This window comes from Helicoverpa zea, chromosome 3, assembly GCF_022581195.2.
Source record: "Helicoverpa zea isolate HzStark_Cry1AcR chromosome 3, ilHelZeax1.1, whole genome shotgun sequence".
Classification (NCBI taxonomy): Eukaryota; Metazoa; Arthropoda; class Insecta; order Lepidoptera; family Noctuidae; genus Helicoverpa; species Helicoverpa zea.
Window position 1 is genome coordinate 535,328 of NC_061454.1, and position 19,717 is coordinate 555,044.

General features: G+C 40.4%; 2 protein-coding genes across 2 annotated transcripts in view; one reads left to right on the forward strand and one right to left on the reverse strand.

Annotated features, from left to right (window-relative positions):
• The first annotated feature begins 12,548 nt into the window (after positions 1–12,548).
• Positions 12,549–19,717, forward strand: part of LOC124645984 — a 58,069-nt gene continuing 50,900 nt past the window's right edge. Inside the window, 1 exon segment of the mRNA XM_047185983.1 lies at positions 12,549–12,665. Coding sequence (XP_047041939.1) covers positions 12,593–12,665 — 73 coding nt within the window. The 5' untranslated portion in view covers positions 12,549–12,592.
• LOC124645983 (maltase A1-like) lies at positions 13,491–18,911 on the reverse strand. The gene is made up of 7 exons (XM_047185982.1): positions 18,727–18,911; positions 17,886–18,065; positions 17,514–17,650; positions 16,808–17,073; positions 16,338–16,524; positions 15,054–15,431; positions 13,491–14,158 (listed from the first exon to the last, which is right to left on the reverse strand). The coding sequence occupies exons 1-7, from the start codon at positions 18,890–18,892 to the stop codon at positions 13,826–13,828; spliced, it is 1,647 nt and encodes a 548-aa protein (XP_047041938.1). The 5' UTR covers positions 18,893–18,911; the 3' UTR covers positions 13,491–13,825.

The window sequence follows — 19,717 nt, forward strand, 5'->3', positions numbered from 1 at the left end:
GGTTTTTTTACAAGCGAAATATGTTAATGAAGTAATAATAAAGTGCCAAATTCATTCAAAATTATTTGATTATTGAATTTAAATGCAATATTGTGTCCATAACTCAGGATAACGACTGCCTTATTGGTCCAGTTGTCACAAGCTGTTACTATTAGCTATTAAATGTGTTTGCAATGAGTTTGATTCCTGGGTGACGGAAAATGTCATTGGGTTTTTTATTTACGGCAGTTTTCAATAGCAAGCTGTTCAGGATTTGGTAACTGCACAACATTTTATATTGTAATTCACGTTGACATCCGGGTTCATGTCTAACCTTTAAAATAAAATATACAGTACTATTTCATAGTAATGTAAAACAAATATGTAGTTTATTTACAAACAGAAAAAAGATATTGACACTTTAAGATTAAGCTAAATTAGGTCACCTATCTCAAATTACCATTACCGTACCTACCCGTGAGACAATAATTATTAAATTTCAATAAAACAACCGGTTTTGAGTTATTTTATACTAAGTTCTATTACATGGGAGGCCACAGGACTTATGCGGGCGTGCCGAAACCGGGTTCCCACTTCTAAAGGATTAGAAATAAATGAAACTACTTCTGCCAACAATTATTTACCTTAGTACTTCATTATGAAAGTAACTCTGTATGTTTTCCGGACAGTCTACTTGCTTGAACGCTTTCACAGTATTACAGCTGAATCGATGAAGATCTTGCAGAACGCACGCTTGCAGAAAACTGCAAAGCTATCGTCAGTGGCGGCATGTAGCTCTTTCTCTGTATAGATGTTGGGTACCAAAGGTACCTTTGAAATTCTGTGCTGGTTTGTGGTGTTGCACTGCACCCACATCTGCTGTCGTCAGTGAAGCTATGTTGAAAGTACTTTCTAAATCTATACTAATATTATAAAGCTGAAGAGTTTGTTTGTTTGTTTGAACCAGGGACCGTACAACCCCGAATATAAGTTGATTCTTTCGAAAGTGTTACAGGTTATATGGCTGCAGTCAATAAAAGTGTTATCTCTTGGTAGTGTTAACCTTTTCAAAACCCTAACGTTAGGGTAACCCTTTCAATAAGTTAACTAGTACAAGATGTTACCGGCTCATGTATGATATCCAATTGAAGTAGATAACCCTTTGAAAGGGTTTTTCGGGGTTTTCAAAGGGTTTTAAATCAAATTATTTTAAACTACATAGGAGAAGGGGAATAGATTTTGACCTTGAAAGCTTGGAATCATTTACAATTTTTCATAACTGTTTCTTACTCGTCTATAATATTGTCTTGAGCGCAGTCGGTTACAAAAGTTTTCGTTGTTACTGTTGTTGAGTTTTATTAGTATTGTTTAGTTTTTTATTTAGTGCTTATGATTGTTTTGTGTATAAATACATGGGTTAATTGAAAAATGAAAATTTCAGTTTTTTTCACGATTGTAAATACGCTAAAGTTTTTTAATTTTTTATTAATAAAACCTTACCGCAGACTTGGGGGTCCGCGCTTTTATTTACATTTTTTACTTAATTACAATTTTCGCCGTCTTGGCCTCACAAAAACTTATGTCTACTGACTTCTAGTCTTAAGACTATGTGAGTCCACTACGTATTTATGTATATATTATTATTACACAATACTTAACACTATACGCATGGACTTAGTTTCACAAGATTATGGGACAGGAACGGATTGGGGATTGGTCTCATTTCCCGCTAGCGACTAGGGACTACCGCGTGAGAGACGCGGTCATGAATTTGGAGCCTCCTGGACTTAGTGTTTATGATGACGACGTTGTCGTATGTCAGTCCCTGAGCCTCGTAAATGGTTAAGGTACGCGACCCTTCACCGGACCCGTATCCCTGGGTAGTAAAAAAAGATTTCTCTTCTTGCGTATGAGCCAGGAATAGGGTGTTTTGGGCAGTGATCGATACTTGCGCTCCTGTTAAACCCTTCAAGCTCAGGGAATGAACATGAGACAGCGACGTTTTGGAGTGGACGACGCTGAGTGCGAAGCCCACATCCACTGGGTTACGGTGGGTGCAGAGCAGCTCCTGTGTGATGCCAGCCACCAGATATGGACGGGTATACTTTAATGGGAAAAGATTTTCCCTGTCCAAATATGGTAGCTGATTCACGTCTCCGATGAGGACCACCTCGCTTGCACCAGACAACTTTACTGCCATGACTATGGCCCCAAAGTGGTTCATGAGAGCTTCGTCTACCGTCAAACGGTGACATTTCTCATTTGGATTGAACCCGATGGCTAAAATTGAGGCCATAGTGCGCACCTTTGTCTTCGCTCTATCGCCCAATTGGTGCGCAAGCTTTCCTCTTAGATCTTTGGCCGCTTCAGTTGTCGTGGTGGCTACGACATCCCTCCTCTCGTCGAAGTGTTTCACTACCCAGGTAGTTTTGCCGCACCCCGGCACCCCATTTACCCATCTGATATTGGGTACCGCCCAAGCTTCCATCGATGCTGAGGTGTCTGAGGTCCCAGAAACGGTCTGTGCCATTTCAAGGATACTATCCTCTAGCATGATTTTGGTACATTTGGCGGTAACCACTATCGGGTCATCGTGTGGCGTCAGGAATTTTATTTTGCCGGTTCGCTCCGTTGCCTCTTCGTCCAGGGCCACGAAACCGCTCTTTGCGCTGTAGGCGGCCATGAACGACCCCGTCATTTCCCCTGCAATGACTTGGGAGTTGGCGTTGTCGTCTACCGCCGCCTCTGCGTCCTTCAGTAATACCCGGAGCAGACCCTCATTTTCTCGACGGAAGGTCAGCATGATCTTGTTGCAATTTCTAAGGTTTACCTCCTTTGTGGCCCTTACAAGTGCAACGTATTCCAGGAAAGCGTTTTTGACATGGTCCGTGATGCCAAACACATCGCGAGAGTCGGTGGGCGACCTGCCCCTTGTCCGCTCTTGTAGGCTTAGGTTTCGGCGACTCGGGCTCTTTGGGCTTTTTTCGGAAAAACCGCTCCACTGCTGATTCCTGTTTCGCTGTTGGTGATTTGCGACTGACCGATGAGAATGGTGCTCAGGAAAGAACCGATAGCTTTAAGGCGATTCCGCGCACGAGCGTGCTTCTCTTTGCTGGTGGTATTCCTTTGCTCCTTTGCGGTTTTTGCTGGGCTCTCTCCAGCCCCGGATCTTCAATTTTTTTTAGGCGGGGCAAATACTGAAAAATGCCGCCCCGCCTGCCTACCTAATTATGTTTATTTTCACCAAAGAAAGTCACTTTTTTGGTAGGTAAAGGACTTAAAAAAAATGTCCAAATCATTGTAGGCTCAAACAGTAGGCCAGATTAATTTATGAAAGTCGAGACAGATTAATGTAGGTACACAAAAAGTTAATAAGTTTTAAAAAGCGCTATAATAAAGTAACAAGCAATCGGAAGCGCAAACTTTTTTGTTTTTGAAGACTCCATAAATATCTTTTTGCTACATTTGACTTATAAAAGGTAATCCCACCCAAAACAAAAATGTGAAAGACTGCCAAGTTCGATAATATGGGAATGCTTTGCCTATAAAAGAAGTGAGATCTGAATAAGTACCAAGTTCCATACACATACCTCAGTTAAAAATAGTTACTTTTTATGATGTTACTTGGCAAGTTTTCATACACCTTGTTATAAACCTACTAAACGCAATGAATCAAGTATTTAATTTTCTATTAAAACTTGCCAAGTAATCATCATTAAAAAGTAACTATTTTTAACTGAGGTATGTGTATGGAACTTGGTACTTATTCAGATCTCACTTCTTTTATAGGCAAAGCATTCCCATATTATCGAACTTGGCAGTCTTTCACATTTTTGTTTTGGGTGGGATTTCATTTATTTTTGTAAGGTTGTTTATTTTATTTTTTTCTTATGATGAAGTTAGTTAAAGAAATGTCTCATTTATACTATCTTTTAGATTTTTTAATATGCACTATGTTTCTTACAAAGAAATGAACTAGATTAACTATGACTAGATTTACCAACTGACTGACATGACATGTTATCATATATTATGTTCGTGGATCAAAGTTACACATTCGTTATTTTCTAAAGTGATTCACACTTGGCCGTTTTCAGATTTTTACTTTACTTTGACTAAATACAAACCTTTGTACCATTCGAAGATATATTATATAAATATAGATAAATTTAGTTCGTTTTAGTTCCTTAGGGGTATAAATTTACACCGGGTATAAAACACCTTCATTATTTTGAAACCGACTCACACTTGGCCATTTTCAGATTTTTTCCTTTACCTTGACATAAAGACCTACCTCCATGCCAAATTTCAAGTCAATACGACCATTGGAAGTGGTCTAGGTTTTTGATGAGTGAGTCAGTCAGTGAGTGTATAGTAAAAATAGCGATTTTCTGACGTCAATATCTCAAGACCTACAATAGGTATATTAATGAAATTTTGTATTTTAGATAAGTGAGGGGGTCTCAACAGATACTAGAAATTTGATATGCGTAAATAAAATAGATTTTGAGTTACAGGGGGGTCGAATTTGGCCCGAAATGGTTCGTGTAATATAACCCACGGCCGGTGTGTCGCCTTTTTTGCTCGAACTTGGCGGACACACTGCCGTGTGTCTAGATACAGCGTGGATTTGATTTATGGAGTCAACAAGGTAAACCGGTAATGGTTATGTAATATTGCGCGAGCGAAGCGAGCGCCAAATTTTTTGAGTTTACGACACAAAAGTACCTACATTGTCAAGGAACAAGTAGCCGCGTGCGTAGCGAGCGCGAACTTTTTTAAGTTATTTGTTTGAAGACTCACAAAATGAAACAAGGAATTATGTACAAATAAAAAGAAACCATGATTAGAGCGAGTGCCATTTGCGTTCGTTGATTCGGTGCGTCAATAAAAATAAAAAACCATCTGAAAAACAGTACATAAATAGCCATTTAGCCGCGAGCGTAGCGAGCGAGAATTTTTTCACTTAGTTGGAGGATGTTAAAAGTGAAAAATAATCAAAATGATCAATTAAACAAAGCGAAGGCGACTTTTTTTGAAACTACGGGTGTAATTTCATCGAAATTTCCTGGTGGTGGGGTGGGGCGTCCCGCGGCGCCCCTGAGACCGAGGCGCCCGGGTTATTCGCACACGCTGCACCATAGGTTAAGACAGCCCTGTAGGCAACTATTATGGTTAAAATCAGGCAGCTGCCTGATTTTGCCGCCCCCTGAATTTGCCGCCCGGGGCATGGGCCCCGGCTTGCCCCCCCCCCCCCCTAGATCCGGGGCTGGCTCTCTCAGACCTGCTTTGCGCAGTTGGACGCTGGCTGTTTTTTTTTTTTTTTTTTAACGACGTCAAAAATCATCAAATGCTGTGGGTTAGCAGCGGCGAGGGAGTGTCAGACTCTTACTGACTAAAAACCGTCGTGTTCCGTCGTAGGCCTTTCATGTGCCAGGGCCGCGGTATCTCTTTCGAACAACCCGCAGCGCTGTAGGGTTTCCGCGGACTTAAAGGAAATTCAAGGTTTCCCCTCTGTCCTCGTATACTACCACCTCATGGTGTTCCGAGGCTTTTAAACAGCCGAAGCGGTCTGCGACGTCACCCCTTTTCTATTCAACTGCCATCGCGTCGACGCTTATGGTGCGAGCCGTGGCTGGCGCTTCTTCTTCTTCTGCCTCTGCAATCTTTTGCAGAAGTGAGCACACCTGAATGAATGGAGTCTCCTCTCTCCACTCGAGTATTGCGATCGTCTTGCATTTGAATCGCAATAGTCGGCATCGGTGAGAGGCTACTTTCAATTGAGGCAGTGCATGGTACTTGCTGCCTTTTTTGGTTGTCTTGGTGGTGCAACCGTTGAACGAGGCGGCGAGGCCTGGTGCAATGGTTATTCGAGCTCCAGCTCGACTCGAGCCCATGCAGAAGCTTATGCCTATTTTTTCCGCTTCCCTGTTCATAAACAAGGCGACTCCACGCAGTCTTATGCCTGGCACTCCGTCTCCTCCGAATGCCAGAAGCTGTGCGATGGGCATGGTACTTGGAGCTGACTGTTGACTGGTGGGTGATTTCTGTGTTTGCGCTGGTTGTGAGTTGGTGTTAGTAGGTCCTTTGTGTGGTTGTTAATTCTGTGTGTGTTGATTGTATGATAGTCGTTTGTCTGGTTGTCAGTTCTGTAGGTGTCTGTTCTGTAGATGTTTCGTGTATGGTTGTAGTTTGTGTGGTTATCGGTTGAGTGGTTGTTGTTAGTGTTGTTGTCGATTGTGTTGTGGTTGTCGGTTGAGTGGTTCTTGTCTGTGTTGTTGTTGACGTTAAATGTGGTTGTATGGTGGTGGTGTGTATGGTTGTAGGTGTGGTGGTCGTAGCGAGTGTAGTGACTGCGCTGGTTTCAGATGGCGATCTGTTCTGATTTCGCGGAGTACGGTCCGTTTTGTTGGCCGCAGCTGCGACTATGGCTAGTTTAATGGTTTCCTAGTAGCCGGTTTCCCCATGATCGTGTGGACTGTGGACTGACTCGGTTTCGATCGTGTATTCCAGTTCCGTTCTGTCGTGGCAGAACCTTGGACACTCGAAAAGCAGGTGCCAGACTGTTTCATCGCAGCTGGGGTCACAGACGCACGAGGGACTGTTTTTGAGTTGGAATCTGTGGAGATACGCTGAGAATCCTCCATGCCCGCTTAGGATCTGGATGTGTGTCGGTGTAAGGACAGCTTCTTTAAGTCTTCTTTTTGCCGCAAGGACATTTGAAAAGAACACTTTTGTGACCGCTCCTGTGCTGCAGGATTCATATCCCGCTTGCTACATTCTGATACGATACGAGAACTTTGAAAATACAGCGGAGTACATTGTAATCCGCTGTATTTTCTGTCCTCCTTGGCCAGCTGGTCCGCTCTTTCATTCCCTGGAGATCCCACGTGGGCCCTCAGCCAGAAGAATTTCACGTCTCTGCCCTCCTCTCTGATGTCTCGGACGCATCTCTTTATCTTTAGTGCCAGGTGATGTGTGACAGACGGACTCCTCAGCAGCTCAAGCGACGATCTGATGCGCTAAAGTTCGCAGAGCCTATGTTCAGACTCGCCAAGACACAACGGCCGTATTGTAGTTTAGAACTTTAAAGTAAAGGCACGAGATATAAAATTACAATATTTGTAGTCCCAATGGGTTACTGTGTTACAGTCGTTGAAGGGGTAACCCGTTCAAAACGTCTTACGACAAAAAAGTGTAACCCATTAAGAATGGGTTTTTGAATACACAGGTATCAAATCGAAAGGGTTTGAAAGAAGTTATCCATTGATAAGGGTTTTCGTAAAAAAGTGTAACAAATATGAAATTGGTTCTAAAACAACACTTTGTCAAAACCCTATCAAAAACCCTTTCAATGGGTAACCAAAATGGTCCCTGGTTTGAACGCGCTAATCTCAGGAACTACTGGCCCGATTTGAAAATTTCTTTCAGTGTTAGATAGCCCATTTATCGAGGAAGGCTATAGGCTACTTTTTATCCCGGTACGGGATGTAGTTCCCACGGGATGCGGGTGAAACCGCTGGCAGAGGCTAGTCAACTATAAAATTGACTCCAATACTTAATTGTGCCATCAACCGTTTCTTCAGTAACAAAATGACCATGAAAACTTCAATATAGAAACTCCCCGAGAAGATTGATTGATCTGTGATCCATTCATAGGCCGCCTCTTAGACAAGAAGCCACATTGGTATGTTACACTTGCGTGCAGCAATCAGAGTGGATGAGACGCCACCAACGCGTTCCTGTTCAATGCTTCGGTAGCCGCGTGCGCCTTAGTGTAATAACTGAAGTTGATTTACTTTGTAGGTACGCTTTGAAATAATAATATTAGTTAGGTGTAGAGACAGATGAAGAGTTTGTTGATGAGTAAGCTTTACATACTTACAAATTGAAGTCCTTCATGTTACCCCAGCGGGGCCCATGAGGGCCAAGGCCTGCCGGAGCTGTGGGATTGTTCGAAAGAGTTACCGCGGCCCTGGTACATAAAAGGCCTGCGCTGGAACATGATGGGTTTTAGTCAGTAAGAGTCTGACACTCCCTCACCGCTACTAATACACAGCGGGAGAAGTCATTTGATGATTTCCCATAAAAAAGGTCCTTCATGTAACATGGAGAGTGACCACTAGTCACACTACAACTACAAGACAATATTAGGCGGTTTTCCTCATTACGTTCATCATCATCACCTCAGCCATACGACGTCCACTGCTGAACATAGGCCTCCCCCTTAGATCTCCACAGATACCTGTTGGAGGCGACCTGCATTCAGCGTCTTCCGGCGACCTTTATAAGGTCGCCTGTCCAACATCCGTCCATTGTTGGTGGACGTCCTACGCTGCGCTTGCTAGCCCGTGGTCTCCACTCCAGCACTTTTCGGCCCCATCTGCCATCTGCTCTGCGAGCAATATGGCCATTACGTTGAACTATTTATAATACGAAAATGAATTAATTTACTATATGTAGGTGTGCAGTCTAAAAACCGGATGAACTCGGATTCCAATAAATATTCCCCGATTTATTATATTTTATCGATATCTATGCAGCCTTTACCTAGATAAGCTAGGTAGGTAAATATGTTTAGATATAATGCTTGACTGTAAACTATAACAAAGAGTATATTTATTGGAACACGATCAAAATATTTTCCACGAAATTCAGGTTATCATTTCCCCGACATACATACATACCAAAAAACGGCGCAAAAAGGAAAAGAAAAACCGATTAAGAAAGCAAAACAAACGAAAAAAAGGATACCGCTGTCCTCTGTCCAATCGATCAATCGATTAATTGCGTGAATCAATCAAGATTATGGCGGAAAAAAAGGTTTGAAGATAAAAAGGAATGGAGGCCAGGATCAGCAGAGGTCTCGAATACCAACCGGCCGGTGAAGACGTAGAGGCCGTTGTCAGGTACCCCAGGCCACCGCTGATGATGATAAACAGTCGAATTTCCCGTCTGCTTCTACGCAGACACGTATCTGCGATTGTTTCGGCGATAGCGGCTTATCTGCGATAATTTGAACGTGTAACGATAGTGTTTCGTGATTTTTATTAATTGCTGTCGACGCTTCGACGGGTGGCGGCCGCTTGTGACATACTTTTATACTTTATGTACGACCATATCATAATGAAATATATTTTTCATGCAGGCATTGCAAACAGTGCATATCATGTATATTTTTCAGCCAGGAAAAGTGTGCTAATTATATGCACCCAGATTAATTTAGCCAATAATGCCTAGGACGCTATTTATCTAATCGGACTGAAAGAAAATTTGCGGCTAAAACGACGTCAACGACAGAACTATCTTGACTAGTATTAAGAAATTAGCCTCGTAAATGCAATAATTAATTCAAGATGAACTTCAGTTGGTTTGGGATCATAAATCAGTATAAAGATGAATGGTACGCACATTTCAAACATCAGGTTTTTATTCGGTACCAGACTGACTGAAAACTTTGATTGGAATCAAGATTTGTCTGCTGTGGCTCTAAGCCAACAGAACACCCAGTTAAATGTAACAACACCACAATATAAAAACCCGTGAATGCGTAAAGCCTTTTCACATTGAAACAGAAATAAAACCCTGTACACACGAGCAGGAAATCGTCCGGTGAAATCTCCGCAGGCGTCAAGTGCGCCGATGTGACCATCTCCAATGTTTGCGCTGGCAATTTCCTACCCGACACTCTGTCATGGCTATCGCGATGCCCGGCGAGTGTGGGTACGGCTTTAGATATTTTTAGGTGTATGGATTTCTGGATTTTAGGAATTTTCTATTACAAATATTTAAAGCAATTTTCTTCTCTTGCTATATATTTTTTATAATTTCAAAGATTTTTATTTCATATCTATAGACCTATTACAGGTGCTTAAGAAACGTCAAACAAGAAGTGTTTGCAATATTTTATAGGTTGACTCCATGAAAATTATGCGAGTTGAGAAAATTATGATGTAAACTATTTACTAAGTTAAGAAATTAAACAAACCAAGATATACCTATACCTAATGCAAATAACATAATTTGATATAATGATGTCATTTTCACACTGGCTCTAGACCATTTAAATTTGTGTGAGTAACAAAAAATTTTATGGCATAAATTAGGCTAAAATCCCACAAAAAATATCCAGTTATTGACGCCTTTCTGCGGCCTATGTTTTCATAAGTATCAGAATTTTTTGAATATTTAGTCATCCCGGGCTATCAGATAGACCGGTCTTAGTTAAGTGCTTTATAGTATTCTGGTAATTTCGAAACTTTTCGTTTTCATTTAACGATGAGGTATAACGGATCTTGAGTTTATATTTGTGTTCATTTTAAACAATAATTACCTAAATAACTAATAGGGAATTAATGATAACACATGCTTAAGATTATGACGAATATCCCAAAATTATTTCTAGTTCATGCCAGATAAAGGAATGAGTAATGCAACACTCATTATAATATAATAATCTTTTGTTATCTTTATACATTTTATTGAATAATATGGAAATATCCTCGAGCCAGGATAAGTCGAGGAAACCATGATAATGGTGGTAGGTGATGATGGTCTGTCATGATGATGCTGTTTCTGTTTTCAAGTGTCTTGAGTAAGACCGTAGCAAGGCGAAATAACGCTTGTAACTTTCAAATACCTGGGAAAGTGGGAACAGCGTGGATCCACAGATTACTATTGAAGCTAGATAAGGCGGGAACTAATCTAACAATGAGTTTCATGCATGAAAATGTGTCTTCTGAACCAATCAAAATGTGTTAAAGATATCTTGGTGTAATAACTGCTGTGTGCAATAGTTCGGTGGGTGGCATCGTACGAGAAAATCATGCTCTTTCTACTGCGTATGAGCTGTACATGGGCCCAATAACCTGGTGTGCCAAGTGCGAAGAAGGGCTTTGGAAGTTAGAAAATCTCTTGGTTTGGGATGCGACTTGAGTGGACGGTTCAGCACCATTGCATCTCTGAAACTAAAGCATTAAACATTGACGTTTGAGTCGATGATTGCCTTCTTTTGATCTTTAGTTTCTAAGTGGTTTACCTTTATGATTTCATGTTGATGTATTTACAGGAGTGGACATCCGACTTGTTGATGTTATTGAGTTATCAACTTTGCCTCGTGGCTGGAAGTACTTACCTACCGGCTGTAATCCTAAGTACCAATAGTAGATAAGAACTGACATATTAGCAGGCAGGAGTACTCACTGAACATTTTGTAACATTACTTAGAAGCCAATCTTGACACGGTTTCAGGATTCCATATACTCAAAACTTGTCAAAAAGATACCTTTGTGTGGAGGGCCCTTGAGTCAAGAGGCTCTCAGGAGGAGTGTCGGTGGGGGGCGAAGGGGGGAGGTTAGTCAGTAAGGGTACCCTTCTACCGTCAACTTGACAAGTCGGCGTTGGTCTGAGGACCTGGCACTCGCTGGTTCGAGACTAATACCAACTTTAGGGGGTTCGGTCCCCCTTATCTATACTCGTACATTTCCATTTTTTGAGGTTTTTCAGCATTGCGGTTATCAATTGGGTGGATACGCGAGGAAATTGCGAGCTGATAATGAGTTTATTGCATGAATAATTTTGTTATTATAATTTATTGTACGTAGCAATCCAAAGCTATTTAGTATCCTGTACAAAATAATTTTACTTTTGATGTTTTAAACTGCTAGTACAGTTTAGGACGATGATTTACATGTACTTCAATATCTTTTTTAGTATCTTTTAACACTAAGTTTAGGATGAGTGCTTAATGGATCCATGATCTCTTCAAGCATATTCCTGCACGTAGTGTCCAGTAACAAAAATGCTACAACCGTCGGCATTTGTAGGTGGGTCCACAGAAGCGCCGCAAAGCGCCCGCTTACCAGCAAGCCCATAAATAAATCAGCCAGTTAAGCTGACAGCTATATTTCCTTTCCTCCCATTACAAAAATACGAGCTGTTAATGCCCAAAAGCCGTGTGAGTGTTAGTAAATAGAGTAGTAATGCAGCATTGATTGGTCGCTCATCGGGCTCTTCGTTCATTCACTCGTGAGTCATAGGGCGCGAGAGCCCGCGGGACGCCGTACGATGCCCGACTGCCAGGGGGTTGCCAGGTAAACTTAGGGGGTGGATTTTGGAGTTGTACGTTTTTGAGTATTACCTTTGGTAGGGGAAAGGTTCCATGGGAAATAGAAAAGTATCTGGCGGATTGATAAAGGTAAAAGTCCTGCTATTGTAATTAGTAGGTACTCTGGTTGAGTTTATGCCATTACTATAACCTAAGCATTGCATCTCACAGTATGGTACAGAAAGAGTTTTCGAAATTATATTTGCTGTGATTGCCATTATTTAGGCTGCTTACTCGATAAAAATAAGTACTTTTAGTAAAGGAACAAATAAATGATACGACAGTTTCCCTAGCAACAGCACTTTTTACCCTTTGTACCAATTTCCATTTCCCGAGCTTTTCACATTTTCCGTAATTTTGTGTTGTAGCAACCCCTTGCCTGGCGAGCGTGCGAGGCGGGGCTCTCGGGAGCGGGGGTGACGCATGCGCGGTGCGCGCGCTGGGTCGATAGGGCGCCGCGGTCAGTCCGCGCCGCGCCGGGCCACTGAGAGCCCGCGCCGCCCCGCCATGAGGGCGCGCGCGCTACTTTTCCTCCTCGTGGTTTATGCTACCTACAGCCATGCTGAGAAGAGCAAATTCTGTGAGTCCTATTACCCTTAACTCTTAAAATAACCGCCATTTTACTTGCAACATTATTTCCCGTGTTTTTCCCTTAGCTTGGGGGAGATTGCCGCCGGTTTGTACTTCTTGGACCAAGTAATAAGTTTCAGCGTCTTACTACTTTCAGGCATCGAATATATTTATGAAAAGCACCAATAGCGGCATGCATGATTTAGGTTAAACTAAGAAGGGGTCTGAAAGCTCACAATCCAATTTTCGCGGCAACTCAGCACTCAAGTAAGTGAGTCGTAACTTACGAAGTCTTAAATCCTTTTAAATGAAATTGGAGCTGAGCCTTTCCTGTCCAAAAAGGGTTGGGGTTAGTTATGTAAAATTACATTTCTGTTATATTGTCAGGAAATAGGTCACCAAGACAATAGGCTGTAATGTAAAGCGGCGCGCGTCGTCCGCGGCTCTGCCAGTGTGCGTCTAATATAGTAGACGATTCATTACCCCTAGTTGGGGCGTACGACTTTCTTTATATCATACGTATCCTTAACGATATTAGGTCGTTTCGGCGACGTGTCGTTACGTCTAAATTATACTTCATAAATGTGTAATCTGTTTGATATTGTGAGTTGAGGTTTTGTGTTTTGATGGCGCGCTTTATCGATTTTAATTTGGATGCCGCTCTACGTTTTCATTAGCATTATTGTTTGTTGTACTTTCTTATTTAAATTTTTATTCTGGAGGCAAATGTTTGGTTTTCCATACCGTTTGTATTAATTACCAATGAATACTTACTTATACATGCAATTTTAAAAAGAACATTCGACAGGTATAAGTACCAAAAACAAATCGGTTATATCGTACCATTCATTCAGCTCATAATTAAAAGGTTTATTTGATAACAAAATCCCACACAATTATGATCCACTTGTTGCAGAAACAGTTTTAATAAAAACAGGTTTAATAGTCACAACACACAACAAGTTACGCGATAAACACAACATTATCAATCAAAGGTCAACCATTATTATCACAATCAAAAGTCAATCAGCGCATTATTTAGTACTATTAAAAGTAAAAATACACAACATTGTAAAAGTACCACCTCAAAACGATAAAATAAAACCTTTTTGGCAATAATAGCATTAAGTACACAATATCTAAGATAATAATAATCTTAGAAATAATAAACTAGCTACTGAAGTACTTGTTGATCTTCTGCCAGCCTTCCGAGAGCTTACTGGCGATTTTGTCAACTGGCCCCGGTCCTCCACAATGCCTCGGCCCTCCAGCCAGCAAGACTGTCTGTCCTGGAGCAAGCTTCATTGTTTTATCCGTCGCCAAATGAGTAGCAATGGCGAAGTTAGACCCAGTAGATGTAGTGGCCACAGTCATCTGATTAGGAACTCCTGGTATAAAAGACGGGTCTACTTCAGTAGGTTCCTTAGCCAAGTTCGAAATGAGGAGCAGGGATCCAACGGAACCCCACCTCAGCACCAACACGGCCCCGTTCTGACGTTTTATCTGAAATATTTCAGCCACAATTAATTATTTTGATTGACAGTTTTTAGGTCTTTATTGTGAAAAGGGTTGAAAGTCCTGGCCCTTTTTGGTAGTACGCTAATGCCTTGTGTTAACCTGGGGTCAGTTTATTTTTTGCTGATTTTTACAGCGATCAGATTACTTAGGATAGAATCATTAATATTATAAGAATATATGCATAAGTAACGGGTGTCGAAGATTTTATCTTTTTATTTGATTTTATTCAGATCATTAACACGCTCTAGCCTTATCTTCGAGTCTATTTCAATTTATGTTATGATTATGAATGACTTCAAAATAAATACAATAAAATTAAAACTATCAGCGCGTACTATCTTACTAAATAAACATGTGAATGAATTTTCAATATGTCGACCAGATGGAACCGGTTTAAAAAATATAATTTATGCGCACAAAAAAGATACCACAAGCAAATCTTATCTAGTAAAGTTACGAGAATATGAATCGGATGCTCTTAATGAATTGCGTTCGCCTATGCTCCATAAATTTCTATCACCCCATGAAGAGGAGCATCATCCCGAACGATGGAGGAATACGCCATAATCGCTGCTTATCTGCTCCCGACGGGCAATCGCGGAAACGGCGGATTGTGAATTGCGCCCGCGATTGCCTCCACATCATGCAATAGTGTCACTTTACGCACTTCCACTCACTTTTATTGCATCAATATGAATTCAAATTGATGTGCTACTATTTTATAATGTCCATTTTCGTTCCTGGCCCAAGTAACAAAAAGAGAGATTTTTTACATTTACGGTCCCGCTTTCGAACAGATATCTCCGTCATCCATTACTCTATGAAAATAATATGGTTTTGTTAGACTAAATATTCCTAAAATTATCCAAGTAATACCTACCTCTACATGAGGTCCAAAAGCAGGTGATTTCCTCAGCGCAGCAGCGATCCTCATGACACCAACATGGCTAAGTTCATTAGAGAACTCTGTCTTTGCATTTGCATATCTGAAGTTTGGAGCTAGTGGCAACCATGGTTCTCCTTTGGTAAACCCAGCTGTTGGAGAATCATCCCATGGGAAGGGAGCAGCCCATGGTGCAGGCTGGTTGGGCCAGCAAGTGGTACCAGAATTCCATGCTAAGATAGTGTCTGCAGCTGCCAGTTCATCTCCTTGATAGATGATGGCGGACCCTGGCAGGTTCAGAGCTAGAAGGTTCACAGAGTCAACCATTTCACTGCCATATCGAGATGCTGTACGACTTTCGTTGGGAGCACTCGTCTGAAAACGAAATTGATTTAAAGCAATCTAATTCAACATTCAAAGATATTATTAAAAGAATGATCCAGTCATTGTCAATCCACTTTAGAGGACACTGGACGACAATATTCAGCTTTTCTCCCCGAATTCAATTTACTTGTTATTTTTGCGAGTAAATTCTTCAGAGCGGCTAATACGCTATGTCCCTTGGGTAATAAATAAACTTTATCACAGACTGAACCACGGTCAAAGGCATTAAACGGCTGAGGTCTCCGGCTCCCTGGGCAATATGCTCTGTGATCTCGAATCTTTGGAGACCCTTCATAACATGTAATTATCCATTTATTATTTTTGTGCCCTTTGGGAAATTATTCATAAATTCTAGATAATAAGCAATTTAGGATTTGTTTGAATTTCATACGTAACAGCTAGGCACATAAAAGTTAAAACTGTCCGAGTATTGCAGACAAATATAACATGTTGTTAGTAATTTGCGACGTTATACATAAATGTTTGTACACTTGTCACTCACCAATTAGTTTCAATTAAAGTATGACAAACGCGTAGCGAATGTTATTTTTAGGCCTATCCAGTAATCCCCTGACCCCTGACATGTGTTTGTATAAAAATAGACCACAATGTAATAATAATTGTATGTGCGCAGAAACCTAGATCACTAGATGGACAGTAACTTAGCAGATATTTTTTAATTACAACGCTCCGCGTATGCAACTGTGTTAAATTATGACACATGAATATGTGTATATCAAAAGCACTATCTCTTAAACCTGAAGGAACCATTTCCAGAACTTAAGCACCTATCTACTAATTTGTATCAACTCACAAATATTTTTGCGCGGAGCAGTAACAACTTTGCATTTTCTCACTTATTCAGTTATGATTACAAGTATATTTTCTCAAACTCACTGTCCAAGTAGGCATCACATCCATGGGTGTGGTCACCACAGAAGCGATGAAGCCCACCACCATCTCGTTAGTAGACCTGGATGGGTACGTCAGGGCTTTGCTGATAATGCTATTGGCTCCTACTCCTCCATCACCGTAGTACCTGGCAGCCTGCTCTGGTTTCAAAGAGGATTCCACCAGGATAAGCCTAGGAAACAAAATTGGAGGCGTTATTTAGGGTATAAAAAACTAAGCTACGTTTGAATTTATAGCAGCTGTTATGTATGCTCATAGTAAATCTAAAGATATTATACTCTCTTTGTTCACCGCTATTAAGTCACATTTCCTAGTTACAGTAATGATATATCTCAGGTGCTAGTGGCTAGGTAAAGTCCCGTTGCAGTAGGTGTCTATAGTCTATTATATCCTTTGGCCACTTCAAGCTTTAAGCTCTATTTTTACTCCAGCTATATCTAAAGACGGTTACTCACGGGGTATCCAAATTGCCAGCGCGCGCACAACTCATAGCATCAGCCACCAGTTTCTTGAGCAGCTGTTCTCCACAAGCCAGGTCCCTCGGGAAGTCAGGGTTGAGGAGTACTCCCGCCACTCCTCGCTTGAGCCAGGCGCACTGGGCTGCGGAGAAGGCTGCTGCCACACTCTCGCAGCAGAGGTTTATCACTGCCTCATTGTTCACGTTGCCGAAGAAGGTGTTGCGAGTGGCGTGGTACGTCCATGTTTGTATTCCTAGTTCAGGCTGAGGATCCAGAGCACGTCTTATTGTTTGCTAAGAATTCAAGTTATAATTTTGCCAAATAGATATAGAATTAGAACAGTATTGTTTTGTGAAATACATCGTCATAAGTTTTACTTAAATGGTGTGACAAGAAAACAGCTGAACAATTTTTCACAATTCATCAAAAGTGAGGACTGTCTCTAAAGACTTCAAAATAATTTTTATATGAGTACAGAGAAACGCCTCTTGCATTAAATGCTGTCTATATGAAAGTCGGACAATTGGTCAAACTCCTAAATATTCCTGTGACTAACCAAAAAATCAATTACATTTAAGTTTCGTGCCCTCATACGATGTTTATATTGCTGATTTCATTTATTATATTACAATGGAACGGAACCATTCACACACGAGTCTTTTTTCCTGATTTTTATGCAATTTCACTATTAAATAATACTTACTGGTGGTGGTGAGAGAACAGTGCCATCTTTCCACACGATCCTGTGTTCGTATCCTGGGACGCGGTCCGCACTCGAAGTGAACCATTCGGAAGCCGTGCTGACAGTCTGCAGTGGCAAAGTGACCACCACTTTCAGCTCTATTACAAACGTAAGAAGGTTGAAATTCCAATGAACGTAAAGGATTTCGAGATGACTATAATTGTCCTTATATTTAGTTTTTATTTTCTTGATTTTAAACATATTTTCATGTAGGTATAATAGCAATTAATTAATACGCTAATACCAAATTAAGAATCTAAACTGAGATAAAGCATTGAAACCTAGTTTTCCAAACAAATTCTCAACATCATCTACATTATTAAACATCCTTACCCAATTTCTTAGCCTTTTCCAACAGAGCATTGAAATTCTCCATGGTTCCATATCGCTGGTCTATCTCCATGAAGTCCATGGTACCAGGTTTGGTGCACTCCTTACTCTTCGCGAAGATGGGAGATAGGATGACAGCATCAGCACCCAGAGCTCGGATGTAACTTAGTTGTTTTATGGCGCCTGAAATTATTATGTGGTTTGTAGGTTTAAATGGTAGATTGCTCAATAATTTTGAAAGGCGCTTAATGTGTTTGAAACTAAAAATATATCAGTCACTACATAGTATATAACAAAGTCGCTTTTCTCTGTTCCTATATCAGTTCCTATGTTTGTTTTAATTTTTGTAACTACGTAACGGATTTTGATGCGTATTTTTTAATAGATAGAGTGATTAAAGAGGACGGTTTATATGTATAATAACATCCATTAAATAAATAACATTGCAGCCGGGGCTGGTCGTTAGTTATAAATAATTATTAAACTTTATCTTCTAAATGTTTTTTTCAATTGAAGTATAATCTGATATTGTTTGCTTCATGTAAAATTATAGGGTTAGCAGTTAGTTTAGTGTTAACATTTTATCCTATTATGATTCCGACAGCACAAACGGCACGCACACGAATTTATCAGCATAATCTATTTACAGAATATTATTCCTATGTCCAACTAAAGGCCCAGTGGAATCATAAAATATTTATTTTCTGTCCACAGCCATATTAATAATTTTTAGTCAAACACCTATATTTTGGCTGTTAATTTTCAATTCCATATTGTATTATGGTATTGCATACGACATGTCTAGGTTAATTATGAACTCAATCCAAATGTGTTCAACTCTCACCACTTAGGTCCCCCAAGCCATCTCCGTCTCCATCTCTAAAGCTATCCACCAGCATCCTATAATACACAGCATTGTTCCACCACGGGGAGACCCCATCAGCAGCCACCCTGCTCACCACACACGCGAGTACCACCCACAGCATCTCGAACAATAATAATCCCACCATCTCCGCACCACTTCCGACGACCTTGCTCACTAGTGATGCGACTTACCGACCAAATTCATTCCCATTATTTATGTACCCGGTACAAAAGTTTTCCACCAGGTATTGAAGTTTGGACCAAGTTTTGGTTTGATGGATTAATGGGTTTAAAGTTCAGAGGTGTCAAAGGAATTATTTATGTTGTATATTGATTTGTTACGGTTTTAAGGTGAAGCGGAATTGGGAAGTTGAGAAGTAAATGAAAACTTAAATTAATTTTGGGCTGTTATTGATTAATGAATTCTCGGTATTTGAAACTAATTAATATCTTTTATACATTGGTTTTATATTAATTGTTTGGTACCTACTTGAATTGCCACAAACCGCCAGTTACATTTCATATCAGAAATACGCAAAGTGACATTCTTATAGGGCCATTTTATAATATTCGTTAAGTTCCAATGATTTTTAGTTGTTTTACTAGAATAGTTGTGTCTTGTAAATATGTAAATATCTATGTAAGTAAATAAATTAAAGTTCCAACTAGGTAATAGTTTTAACATAAAGCAGTAAATTCAGATTTAGTGTTCAAATAAATTTATTTCAGTGCACTGAATGGCAAACCCTAGTCGATAAATAGTTACTTATATTAGCATGTGATCTTATTCTACTATGTAGATCATCTCCCAGTATTTTCCCAGGGTTTGAAGATGATGAGATTATATTAGAGGAAGGAAGCAGTTAATAAATAATAAAATGAAATACAACGTATGGAATATATACTATTTTTAACTATATTATTGATGTTGCACCAATTAGGAACATACGAATTAAATCCATAACCGATTT